The 14,011-nt window shown below is 39.8% G+C and overlaps 1 protein-coding gene across 1 annotated transcript; it reads left to right on the top strand.

Annotated features, from left to right (window-relative positions):
* Positions 1-676: 676 nt before the first annotated feature.
* On the top strand, positions 677-9,864 carry acer3 (alkaline ceramidase 3). Its single transcript, XM_085419921.1, has 11 exons — positions 677-810; positions 2,766-2,876; positions 3,036-3,088; positions 3,226-3,278; positions 3,525-3,606; positions 3,705-3,740; positions 6,003-6,061; positions 6,191-6,292; positions 6,602-6,706; positions 6,789-6,834; positions 6,948-9,864. Exons 1-11 carry the CDS (start codon positions 708-710, stop codon positions 6,999-7,001), a joined length of 804 nt encoding a protein of 267 aa, XP_085276047.1. The 5' UTR covers positions 677-707; the 3' UTR covers positions 7,002-9,864.
* Positions 9,865-14,011: the final 4,147 nt, after the last annotated feature.

Here is a 14,011-nt window from a genome sequence, read left to right as displayed (position 1 = left end):
TAAAGTCAATGGTGAACGGGTGGTTAATTGCTCTGCCTTTCATATAGAAACACACAGCTATGTAGAGATTTATATAACAGTGGAAGTATCAGTCCCCGCCCCGCCTATTGTTTTATCGTCACTGTACACACTGTTTACATTGTGTTACTGATTTGTTCAGACTGTATCGTTCAGTGGTTCCTCTTTGCTTGAGCTGTGTGACACATTTCTGTCTAATTGTTGCTGACGTAGTAATAACGTCTTGATACTGTTTATTGTTGCTATGACTTAACATAGTCCACACTTTAATGTGTACGGGAAGAGAACAGCCCACCATGCCAACCCTAACCTTGTTTTGGTAGTAGAATGGTGGGATTGTGTATATTTATGGAGTGAACCAGCAATAGCATTTTGCCATTGCAATCTTTTTTAGGTTACAAGTCTAAAAAGTACTATGATGTTTACATATTTACAAAGAAAATATATAAAATATACACGAAATGTGCACTTATACGTTACATGAAACCTTCGTTTTTAATACCTTCAGGGTGTGCTTTCACTTTTGTGTATTTGTAGTGTGTATTTTCGTGTGTTTTTTTTTTAGCAGCAGCTCAACTGGCTCTCGCTATCGCCCTCTCCATCGCGCGTGGAGGAGGGCTCGCGGAGCGCTCGTGCACTATGATGGGACTACAAATCCGTTAGCGCCTACAGCCTCCTCCTCTTTCATCATGGCTCCCTCGATAGACAGGCAAGGATACTGGGGGCGGCCGACCTCAACACTGGACTGGTGTGAGGAAAATTATGTCGTGTCCTTTTACATCGCGGAATTCTGTAAGTAAAAATCTGCCCGCACCATCATTTACTCTAAAAACGGTGAATTTGGGGGTTCGTTTAATGAGGCTTTAGACTGGGAGAGTCGTAGTACTTCGCCCCTCTAAGGTAAACATAGGAAGAACTGGTGTAACTGTAATGTAGTGCATATCTATTATTGTGTTATCTCGGCTAATAACATGATTTTCTCCGTGTAGTGTAAACGTTAATCTGTACGGCTACCGGAGCTGTAAGTAAATGAGGAAAAAGATACGCTGTTTACAGCGGATATATTGTCAACCTGTTCTGTGCATCGTAACGCTAGCCAGCACTCGCTACACGTATCGAACAACCTTTAAACCTGTATGCAAAGCAGCTCAGCACAAACGGCTCACTTCATATTATTTCACGTTGCCAGCCATTTGTGTTACAAGTCCGCTGTTGAACGTGTTCTTCCTGTAAGACAGTACGTTAGTCAGTCACGGGCACCACTGGAAACTTGATAAAACATTCCCTTCACATTATCAGGGCGCCTCTCTGCCTTGTCCACCGATAAAAAAAACCTGTTCCTCTGGAACCGTAATCTTAGATTAAACCGCTGTTTCCATCAGTCTTATCAAAAAGCTGTTGTATCAGCAGAAATGACAGGACAAAGGCTTGAACATTAAGGAGACAGTAAAACTCTTCGAAATAATTTACTCTAGCCAAACAAGCGAACAGAAGAATGACCCATTCCTGTGCAGCAAACAAAAATGTTTACCCAGCCTATTAATAGTTCATGGCGACAGTTCGTAACATAAAGTGATACAAATGACTGTCGTCATGTGTGACACAGTGCAAAATCCATGTGTCCAGCAAGTTCATTGTAATACATTGTAACTGTTACAGTACTTCTCCTTTGAAGGGAAAAGGTTCACTTGCTGTTGTCAGCGGTGTTCAGAGTTACTGTATGGTGCAACAGTTGATCCAAAGTTGGCTCAAAGTGATCTTAAGCGTTGCAGTTTGGACTCCTTTGTCATCTGTCTTCCTCTGTCTGACACACATCTGCCTAGCTGCAGGTTTTCTGCTATAGTTTCGTGTGTCCTTTATAGTAGACTGCACTTCTGGTATGGGTAATTTTTATCAGTAACCAAAATCTGCATATTTTGGTGGCTTTAATCAGGAATCTGCAGATAAAGGCATGCTGGTTTCTGGAGATTCTAGTAAGTTAGTTTTCAAACAATGCAATGTCCTGGTAAGTCTGATTGTTTTCCACGCCTCAGTGCATACATAGCCACACCCACAAAGTGCAAGGTTGTGTTCAGAGTTGAGCTCTGTTTTGTCAGGTTCCCTGTGGACTAGATGATGTGCAAGCAGTGCTCCATGCACACGTTAATGACCTATGGGGGGAGGGAGGTTCTCTGCCTGAACAGTGACACCGGTTCAGTCAGAGGACACATTTGTATATCAAGCGTAGTTTTGCTCGGCGTAATTGGTTGAATCATTTGAATCAGAACTGACCACTACAACCCTACTACAGGTCGCCCTCATCTGTCTGTGCCACACTGTAAAACATAGTGGGGAAAACACAGCCTATAAAATTAGGATCTAAAACACAAGATTGTAACATGCTGTGTGAAAAATGTGATTTCAGGTTTGAGTGTATAGGTGTCATATTAATTTGTCAGTAAAGGGGTCGGGTAGTTTTAGTTTTGACTAGCTAAGAAGCAAAAACCCAGATCAGTCTAAATTCAAACTATTTGCATATTTGAACAGTTTAAATAAACGAAACCTAGTGCTATTGCTTCTATATCGTATAATAGAGATTTTATAGCTGTGCACCCTTTGAATTTTATGCTGCAACCGTGGTAATGCGATACCATGCATAACACTCGTTGCGGCCATGTCACGTTTTCTCTGAGCTTTTCAGAGATGTGCAGTTATCTTAAAGGTCATGTCACCCGACTTTCATTTATCTATGCTGTCTTTGCTGACAGGGAACACTGTCAGCAACCTGATCATGATTCTCCCTCCCATTTACGGGGCCATCCAGACATTCCGTGACGGCCTCGAGTCCCGCTACATCTGCTCTTTTCTCGGACTGGCAGGTTGGTGCACTGGCTCTGCATTAATGCTGTGATTGTTGCGAGAACGTGCTTGTGACAGTTATTGAGAGTAGTGGCTCAGTATTTACAGCAAACGCCTCCAGCCGAATGTCCTAACTTTGAATTTTTGTGTCTTGTGTGTACTCTTCCCCCACACCCAAGCTGTTGGTGTTGGTTCCTGGTGCTTCCACATGACGCTGCTGTATGAGATGCAGGTGGGCTGCAAATCTGAACATGTCAGCAAAAGCGGGCATAAACTGAACTCATGAGCATTTGCTACTTGACCAAATGCTTGCTTGTACAGTGATGTAGTAATGCGTGTTTCTTTTCTTTTCTGTCTCGTCATTTGCAGTTACTGGATGAGTTGCCTATGATTTACAGTACCTGCGTTTTTGTCTACTGTATGTAAGTGCCTTCATCTTTTTGGATCAATTGTTGCAGCACTCACCTGAGAACAAATCCAGTATCACTGTAAAATGAACCAGTGAATCCTTTACTGATAACTTGATGCCTTAAAAAAAACCAGCCTGTTTTTGAAGATTTGTTTCTAGATTTCACTTTCATTTTAGCTCAGCTTATATTTGCCCTTTGCCCTTTGGTTCTCTTCTTATCAAGATCAATATAAAAGATAAATATTAATTTGTTTTTCAGATATGAGTGTTTCAAGCAGGAGAAAGGTGTCAGTTTATTTCCTATTGCAATATTATTTATCTTCAGTGTCTCAGTCACTGTGGTGAGTATACATGTTTTCATTACCAGTTTACTCTGAAACTGAACTCAGGAAGAAAGCATTAACAATCGTCCTGTCCCTGTTGACTGTTACTTGTGTAGGTATATTTGCAGTGGAAGGAGCCAGTGTTTCACCAGGTAAGGGAGTGTTTTGCATTATGTTCACCTGACTCATGTTGCTCATTGTTTGCAATTAGGGTGCCTTAGGTCTACTTTGGCTTGTGTAAACACTGAGCTTGCCAATGCGGCATGCAAACTCAGCTTGGTGCATTGTGGGTGTTAAATGTATGGCAGCATTTCACACCAAAGCAGAGGAATTTCAAGTGTACCATTAAGAAAAATGATCCAGAGCCCTGAAAAAGAAACAAACCTTTAACTGTGGCATTAAACACGTCAAACACTTGTTGCCAGGAAAGAGATAAATCTAATACGCCTAACCCTAAAAACCATTAAAGATAAGCATAGCCAAGTATGTAGGGCTGCTGTTAGTGTTTGTCTGTACCTGTTATAGTCTCAGGTAATGTGCTGTGTTACAGCAATAAAGACAATGTGACAAAGTGGCCTTTGTTTAGTCCTTGGAGCTGTATTTGTTTACTAATCACACTGGTCTGTAGTGGTTGTGATAACACTCCCTCTGTTCTAGCATGGTGAGCCAACACATCCATAAACATGCACAGAAACATGATGTCAGTTTAGTTAACAGTTGTGTGCTGCTTAGCTGAAGAATGTTTGCTTTATTTTTAAATCTTACTCAAAAATCTGACAGTGATATACTATTGCTACAACTACCGCTATTGCTAGTAATAGTAATAATAATAAATGGTAATTAACCCAGGCCTGCTACTGGCCCAGTTCCACTGGCAGCCATACACAGCCTCCACCAAATGTAACAGATGATGTAGTATGCTGTGGACTATGAGCTTTTCCTATCTGTCTGGTTTATTTAGTATTTCCAGCCTGATGCTGGCCTCTTTCACTTGCATCAGCATTTCTTTTGACCTCATATTAACCATTCCAGTGAAAACACTTGAACACTTTAAATCAACTTAATTCTTATATCTTTACCTGATACAGCTTGCTAGCCAGTTGTCAATATATTTTTGAGCCTTAGAGTTAAAGTTAAATTTTTGCATCTGAATCACATTAGGCTGTTTTGTTTTTAAATTCCACTGTGGAGGGTAAACAGAGCTCTGTATAACCTCCAACTAGAAAAAATAGAATTAGAATTGTCCAAATACTTATGGACCTAGCTGTATATACTGGTTCCTTTCTTTAGTTATATTCTAATTTGCTACCATATTGTTCCTTTTTATCTGTTGTTAAAAAAGAGCCAAGTCAATAATGCTACAGGTCAAACACAACACAGTCTAACAGGGATTAGTGAGTCCTGAATTATGGGCCTCAATTACCTGTTAGTTACAGTTCTGTCTAAAAGTCTTGAGCCACCCTTAATTTCTTTATATTTTGCTTTCAAGGAACCAGACGTATAACTTTTTGAACTGTTCTTCAGTAATTGTTCTCCAGGCTTTGTGAAGGTCTTTCAAATGTTTAACTTTGTCACCGACTTGTTGTCCCTGACCATTTTCAGGGAAATGTTTCTTTATCAGCTTAACAAAAAATGACCTATGATCATTCAAGTATAAAAAGACACCTGACACCTAAAGAACCTGTTTTAAATTGTATCTTTAGGCACTGTGTTACTAGCAGACTGTTGGAAAAACACAGAAGATGTTCCCATTTGTTTTTCAGTTAAATTAATGAAAAATGCTAAAATTACCTTTTTATGATTGGGTGTGTGACACATTTACAGACTTCTGTTTCCAACAGGCTTTTTCTGCCTTCTGGTGAGCAGCTGTTGCTCAGAGTTAGAGCGGAGGATCGATCCCTGCACAAAGCTAGTGCAGTGTTAGACCTTTTAATAAATGTGTCCATGCTTTTCACAGCTCAGCTAAAGCCAACATGAAACAGAACTTGAATATGATTATTGGGCTTGGCTAGATTTAGTATTAGAAATCTTTCTGGCTGCATGTTCTTTTTCGATTATAAGGAACTTCTCAGATATGCCACTTCCTGAGCAGAAATAAAACTGCTGACAATTCTGATTAGAAAGCTCAAATGATTTATATCACAAAAGGTTAGCAGTTGGCTACAATGTGCATGAAACACCAGAAAACAAAAATGTTAGATGAAAGGAGATTTTACATGACCAACATCATATGCTAATAAGCTGTGCTATTATTTGTTGTGCGCAAGCTCGGGCTGTTTCCATCGGAGGAATTTCCTGTCAGTTGAACTCTGCTGACTCAGTGGAAATGTATAATTACTGAAAGATTGTATCTGTATCCATATCATGCATGATCCAACTTTGTTTCAAATCCAAACACCTGCCCTTGTTTCCAGGTCATGTATGGTGCTCTAGTAGCTTGCCTAGTATTGCGTTCTATCTTCATTGTTACATGGTAAGTTTGCCACAAGGTCCATTAAATAAGAAACATTAACATATCAAAAGACGTGTTATTCATTAATATTCAGTAAGGCAACAACATGCTGAAGGGTGTTTTTTGTTGTTGTGTTTGATTTTCTTTCAGGGTGTACCCATGGCACAAGCCACTGTTCTACACCTCTTTAGCTATCTTTTTGTTGGGTTTCCTTCTTTGGAACATCGACAATATCTTCTGTGACTCTTTAAGGTGAGTAGTGGAAGTTAAGGTTAATTGTGAAATTCTGAGAACCAAGTTAATTATTCTCCACCTAACAGTTGCAATGGTAAAAGTGTTCACTTCAAAGTCATAAACTGTAACTCCGATGTTACTGCAATCAAACCAACCGACACTGTTTCTCTAAAAAAAAAAAATGCATGTTTAGGTTTAAATGTCCATGCAGGTGTTAAATCACGATCTTTGGGTCAATTTCTTATCATTTTTTGTTGTAGTTGATAAAAATGTTTCACTTTGTTAATGTCTCGAGTTGTTGGGTAAACACTTACTTTTGAATCCCAGAGCCAGTAGACAAACACTGCCCCCTGGTGTTGGAGTGGTAACACAGTTCCATGCGTGGTGGCACATATTTACAGGTCTGGGGTCTTACCTACACATACTTTTCAGGTAAGCTTCAGTCACAGAAGAAACCAGCTGCAGTGCGGTTTATTGTCCACATGGATTCAAATCAATTGTTCTTGTTTTTTAGTTTGCAGATCAGATCAACCTACCTCAAGTACAGGCCAAAAGTAAAGGTACACCCAACTCTTTGTCTGCAGGATATTGTGTATGTTATGTAGTGTCACGTGTTTGTTTGAATATTTGTTATCTCACTGGTGACCTGTGGCTGTATCTTAACATTGTACAGTTTCTATGTGGAGTGTGGCCCACATTGCACATTGAACCACAGAGGACAAGCTGAATGAAGGAAAGGGGACCAACCGAAGGATTGTGACTGCCAAAGGCAGACATCCTCGGCACCGGGACCTGCCAATGTCACCCTGCAGCTGCTGGGGGGACCCAGCCAGGGGGAGGGTGGGCCCCAAGACACCACCCCAGGGACCCTTCAGCTCTGCACAGTGGGGATTAAGTACAGTATAGCACTGAGATCAGTTCTAAGAAATTATTATTTTTTAATCACCATAATTTATTAGACTAGTTTTTCTGTAATTTTATTGGAGTGTAGTATTTTATTTGGTTATTAATTTTGGATGCAATGAAGTGATCTGTTGAAGTGACTAATGCTGAAAGGGTTTTGGACTTTAGCTTGGGTAGGGTTTGGGAATGGGGTAATGAGTGTCATTAATGCAAAAGTCACATGACATTGCCTTTGTATGTTCAGTCCTGTGAATGTTTAAATCCCCTTCAAATGCATCCCTGTTAGTAGCAAGTATAGATCAGAGTACTTTGCTTATCGGTAGCTGAGAGAACACTACTTACAGCACATCCTGTCCCTAATGTAGTTTCGGGATATGCTTACTACAAATGGAGTAAATGCCAGCTAGAAATCTGATGCGGTGTAGCTCAGATGTCTCAACTCATCATAGTTGTTCACTCATTTGCTTGTTTGTTTTTTAATATTCTAACGTTTTAAGTTACACTGGGAATCAAAACACACGTGTGATGTGTGAGGTATTTTAATAGTTCAGTGCTCGTACAAAACAAAAAAATTATTGACGAAGTTAAGATTTTTCCTGGTGTAAGGCGCAAGACAAATCACTTTCTACATCTCCAGTTTCTCTGAACAGACAGAAAGCTTCCTCTTCCTGCTAAAGCGATACTCTGAACTAATTTGTGCTTTATGAAGAACTACAGCCACCACGGGGGTAGGTGTAGTGGAACCATAATGAGACTACCTCAGGGTTGTTATACAGTACAGGACAGTCATACTTGAAACGTTGATAGTGAAACTAGTTAAAAGTCTGTCAGTAGAACTTTAGTTGTTGAAAGTGAATCAAAGGACCAAGTGAATGACTGGAACATGTCTGAGTTGTTACATCTTTATGAGCTGCGGTGAATGAAGAACTGGACTTGTCCACTTCTGGCTTGCTAAATATCTCCTTCTGCATTAGCTATCCGGTCTTTAAGCTTGAGTCTGAGTCATTAGCCGTGCCTGGGCCCAAACTCCACTGCAGGTCTCAAAGTCACAAGATCACTGCGGCATCAGTGAGAGTTAAAACTGTCTAAATTCTTTCATCTTTAATAAAATAATCAGTGTTGCTGCTTTACCAGGTGTAACAAATAAGTTTAACATCCAGGCATCCATGAAAACAGAATTTATGAAATTTAACAGTTAGAAGTTAGCAGGAAGTTAGCTCGCTAGCTTCCATCTAAATATAATATAGCATGTTCTGAGTGAGGGATTTCAGAAACAAATTAAGACGTACAGCTCTGCTATCACTTTCAACATAAATGAAGACAAAACTAAACAGCAGTGACGTTTGTAGGGTTACTGAAGTTTGGCTAGCTGGTATATAATGATGTGCTACTTGATCGCTAGCGACACAGCTATGTTAGCATAACATAAACAGTAAAGCTAGAGGATAAATCAACTTTTTTCCACTCAATAAAAGTTAACGTGAGGGTTCCCGAAGGTTAGGGACAAATGCAATCTTTTGGCAGGATGCTGTAAACGGACTGAACTTCAGTCAGGAGAACAACTGAGATAAGCTTGTTGAGATTAAATAGAACGAGATACAAAGCATTAAAACATGTAAAAAGCACAAAAGCCTTATTAAACGCAGAGTAGTTTGGGCCCAGAAGCAGGATTCATCAGGCCATCACTTAAAGACCGGATAATCCCCTCAATGTTCATTGATCATTATGTTAAAGAACAGTAATATGGCTAAGTGTCCATAGTAATTCTGAGAAAACTTTCAAAGTCCCATCTTTTAAATTATAGCCAAACAATACATTTTATTTAAAAAACAACAACATGACTTTATAATGACGAGGCAAAGTGTGCAAATGCACATCTACAGACGCCTTGTGATACAGTTTCTCATGCATAATTTCCCCCAGGGATCAATAAAGTATTCTGATTCTGATTCTGATTCTGATTCTGAACCACTAGGTGGCTGTAAATTTCCAGCATATTTCAGACATTGCCAAGCTTGTCATTAAGTGTATGAAGAACTACCTATCTGCTCTAGATCTGGCTGTTAGGATCCATGCTTACATTTGTGTGGTGAAATGAAGGGCTTTTTTCTTTCCAATGTTTTTGTTCGGTTACTGTGAAACCATGGAGATGTATGTAAAACTGGAAGATGCACAACACTACAGTAGTGAGAGATTCTTTGGCATTTGCTGTGGCCTCAACTGCTGTGCACTGGATCTTGAGACAACATGTAGTATTTTCATTTTTTTGGTGTTGTTGTCATAATTAAACGCTGTGTCACCAACTCATGCTTGGGTCTAATAAGTACACAGACCCAGTCTCGGAAAAACATTCGCAAGCACAATGTACAAAAGAAAAGTATTACCGTTGTCCACATGCGTGTTTGGAAACATCACTGTATGATATAGCTTGAAAACGTTGCTCATCAGTATGGGTGATCAGGTGTCAAAGAAGGTGCCTTATCGTTTTCCTAGCAGTGTAATCCGAGTTGCCTTGATGTTTGTGATAAACCATTCAGTTTGTGTTCTGCAGTGTGCCCTTCCCCTGATTATTTGCAGTGAAGAAGAGCAAATTCTGCCATGGTTTTTGTTGTACTTTGATCATGTGCCAGTCTTTTACGGTGTCATGTATTGTCAAATAAAAGAAATGTCAAACTTCCATCACCATATACCATGTGGATCGTGAGTATTGTGTGTTATTGGCATGTTGTTAGTCAGTCGGTTGGAGTCATTCAAACCTAGAGTAAAGCAGTAATTTACTGTGACGCATATACACTGGAAAATGTGGTAAATACATCCTCAGGTGAAGAATGCACAGCATATTAAACACTGTCATTAGGACAAAACACAATATGGAAGTACACCCCATTATTCAGTAGCTTGCACAACCACCTTTTGCAGCAATTTATTAACATATTTCAGTGAGGCTGAGTTTTGGACTTTGTCATTGCTACATTTAGGTTTTTTTGTGTTTTGGCTAAGCTTCGCTTGTCACTGTTTGACAACCTTTTTTGACTCTAGAATACTTTGTTATATAGCAGAGATCATGGTGGACTAAAAGACTGCAAGGTGCCCAAATCATGCCCACCCCATGTTTTTCTGTGCTATGTGGTCAGACATCTGATGTAACTTTGCAAACCTAGGCTGTGCCAAAAAGAGGCTTTCTGCTGGCAGCCTTTTCAAACAAGTTATTTTTGATCAGTCTTAGTGTGACATTCTAAACTTTAACATGTCGCTCATGTATTTTTTGACATTCAGTTTCACTTTGTCTGACTTTGGGATAATTTTTTTTCTGTAAAATGAAAGACTTAAAATGAAAACAATTTCCAAAAAAATGTTTGGAAATTACCCTTTCCAGATTAATGAGCACTGAGGGATTTGTTCTCTAAGATCATCACTGGTGTCTTTCCTGCTTGGCATTGTGGTAACACACAGCTGAATGCTTCAGACCAGCAAACTGCCAAAACGTTTGCTTTTGTAGTGCTTGTGATGAGAACCACCTGGCTGGAAGCAGTGCTTAAACAATGGAAAAAACACAAACTTTGTCCAAAAACCTCTCATGTTCAGCTGTTTTCCACTTTTTCTTTGGTCATTTTAGCCTTTTTGGCCAGGGTGAAGGGAGTATCTGCCATCAAACAAGAAGACAGCCGCATGTAGCTATGATGATGTTTGCTAGTTCACCTTACATGCATTAATGTAATAACGTGGTTAGCCTACTCAACGTAAATTACACACAAACAACATTAAGCTAACAACAACAACAACAATCTTTATTTATAGAGCACATTTAAAAGCCTTGGGCATACCAAAGTGCTTTACATAAAACAATAAAAGGTTCAAACATTGATAACGGATAAATAAAAATAACGAGTTATGTTCATAGATAAAAGCTACCAATAAGAATGACTACAGCACATTCCATAATAAAAGACACCAATAGAAAGATAGGAGGGAATTAATACAAGAGGTCAATAGGTCACAGCAACCAACCAAACAAACAAACAAACCAGCAATTAAAAGGTGGAGAAGGCAAGTTTAAAAAGATATGTTTTAAGCTGTGATTTAAAAGAATGAATAGAATCAGATGCCCGGATGCCAATCGGGAGATTGTTCCACAGCACAGGTGCGACAAGAGCAAACGATCGATCACCTCTAGTCTTAAGTCGAGATCTGGGCTGAGCCAGCAGTAACTGTGACGATGACCTTAAAGCCCTAGCAGGAGCATAAGGGTTTAAAAGGTCCTTAAGGTAGCTGGGTGCAGTGTTGTTAGTAATTTTAAAAGTAAACAACAAAATTTTAAATTGAATACGATATTTGACAGGCAACCAGTGCAGATCGGCAAGGACAGGAGTAATGTGGGCAAACTTGCTGGTTTTAGTTAGAATGCGAGCTGCAGCATTCTGAACTGTCTGTAATCTCTGTAAAAGGGAAGAGTGGAGACCACAATAAAGTGAATTACAATAGTCTAGCCTCGACGTTACAAAGGCGTGGATGAGCTTTTCGAGGTCTTTATGCGGGATATAGCGCCTAGCCTTAGAGATAAGACGAAGCTGGTAAAAACTAGATCTGACAACAGCAGACACTTGTTTGTCAAGTGAAAAGGAGCTGTCAAATAAGACACCCAGATTCCTGACAGTATCAGAGAGAGAACAACTAAGAAAACCAAAGGCATCGCGGAGTTTGGCACGAAGGGCATTACTACCAAAAATCATAATCTCGGTTTTCTTCTCATTAAGGATAAGAGAATTCGACAACAACCACTTCTTGGCCTCAGACATGCATTCTCGGAGGCTATTCAGAGACAGAGCAAGATCGTCGTTTAGCTCAAAATAGAGCTGGATATCATCTGCATAATAGTGATAAGCAATATGGTATTTCTCAAAGATGGCACTTAAAGGAAGCAAATATAATGAGAAAAGGGTAGGGCCCAGCACAGATCCCTGGGGGACACCACAGCAAACAGGTACAGCCGAGGAAGAGGATGTAGCCAGATGTACCGTAGAGAGCCGATTGGAGAGATAGGATTTAAACCAATCCAGGGCAGCGCCCTTGATGCCTACAGTGTGCTCAAGTCTCGCTAATAAGATATTATGGTCAACCATGTCAAATGCCGATGATAGATCCAAAAGCACTAAGACTGAGGGGCGTCCGTTGTCAGCCATTAGTAGGAGATCATTGAAAACACGAAGCAATGCTGATTCTGTGCTGTGATGTTGTTTGAAGGCCGATTGAAATTTATCATTTATATTATTCTCATCAAGGTAGGTCTGCAGTTGGAGCAGAACCACCTTCTCAAGTATTTTAGCCAGAAAGGGAAGCTTAGAAATTGGCCTAAAATTGGCAAAATCACTAAGCTCAAGGTTCCTTTTTTTTAGAACAGGTTGGATTATGGCATGCTTGAGAGCTGAAGGTACATAGCCAGAAAGCAAGGAGAAGTTCAATATGGACAATAAACAAGGTCCAATTACACTGAAACAATCCTTAACAATACGGGATGGGAGAGCATCATGTACACAGTTAGTATTGTTCAATTTATCAATTAGACGCTTCAGAGTGGAGAGAGAAACGGGTTCAAATTGATAAAAAGTGGCCGAACAATCAGGAGTAGACATACAATCAGTCACCAGAGGAAGAGTAGATCTAAGGGATAAAACTTTATCTAAAAAATAGTTTGAGAATTTTCCACAAAGACCCGGGGAAGACAACAGTGGCATAGAGGGACGGGGGTTCACCACAGAGTTAAAAATTTTAAATAGAATTCGTGGATTATCACCATTAGTGGTAATAATTTTAGAGAGAAAAGCTACTCACGCAGAGAAGAACGGCTGCTGCTGCTGCCATCATCATCCGTCATCATTTCTGCTACACTGGCAGGGCTAGGGGCCAGGACGTGTTTTTGGGGGATGTTGCTAACTCCGGGTCCGATAACAGGCAACCCACCCGCAGTAGATGTGCTCGGTGTGAGGTCTTGCAGCAAACTATCAAATACGGCGCATTTCTCGGCTTTTAAAAAAACGCTATGTGTCGCCAGGTGTTTCATCAGATTTGAGGTGTTACCTCCTTTGACAGTATCTGGCTGCAAGTGAAGTTAGTTTTTTACACACTTCTTCTGCATTTTGGCTTATTTTTTGTTAAATAATAACTGCATAGTGTAATAGGTCATGTGTTGTTGTACATCTGGAGTTGCACTGAGCTAATGTTAATACTTGGAAAGGACCTGATTATTTTTTTCAAATCATTTTTTGATACGTAAAACATGGCATATAAAAAATGGAACCTCGTAAAATAAAAGACATGTAATAGCTGACACAGCATAACCAAATGTTGACAGTCCAAACTATGCAGAAGCTGAGAAACCTTTCAGTACATTGAGGAAGAATGTTTGCTATTGTACCTCTGTGTAAGGCATAATAGTAAAAGAAGGCTTGGTCTGGGTTAAAGAAGGTGACAAATCTCAAAACGCGTCACCACTTTTCTGCGCTGATTGAGGTCACTGATTTGCTCCATTAGTCAACGAGTCCTTTGTTAGTCACTTGAGCCTGTTTCAGTGAAGTGCCAACAGGTTCCAGAAATCTAATAAAGGTGTGTGTCTGTGTTTGTATGTGGCAGAGCATGCGCCAAAAAAAAGCAGTTCAGCCACATGTCATAAAAATTTGGCATAGTTATAGTAATATAAATGTAAAACTGCATCTCTGAATAAAGTGTCTGAACTTAGTGTAAAGCTGGTTTCACCTTTTCTTTACTGCTCTGTATGCGCTAAGTGCTTGATCAGTAACACACAGCCCAAATGTGTCCATAAAAAACAAACAGCAACAA

Source organism: Rhamphochromis longiceps, linkage group LG10 (genome assembly GCF_057381845.1).
Source record: "Rhamphochromis longiceps isolate RC_006_pf linkage group LG10, R_longiceps_female_GT1.1, whole genome shotgun sequence".
NCBI lineage: Eukaryota > Metazoa > Chordata > Actinopteri > Cichliformes > Cichlidae > Rhamphochromis > Rhamphochromis longiceps.
Note: the sequence above shows the minus strand (reverse complement) of the source record. Positions and strands in the feature narration are given on the sequence as shown.

Bases quoted from the DNA above. Each gene is read 5' to 3' on its own strand.
- acer3 (XM_085419921.1), top strand. From the start codon at position 708: ATGGCTCCCTCGATAGACAGGCAAGGATACTGGGGGCGGCCGACCTCA. The intron at 3,279-3,524 runs GTAAGTGCCTTC...TTTGTTTTTCAG, and splicing joins TGCGTTTTTGTCTACTGTAT to ATATGAGTGTTTCAAGCAGG. The intron at 6,062-6,190 runs GTAAGTTTGCCA...ATTTTCTTTCAG, and splicing joins TCTATCTTCATTGTTACATG to GGTGTACCCATGGCACAAGC.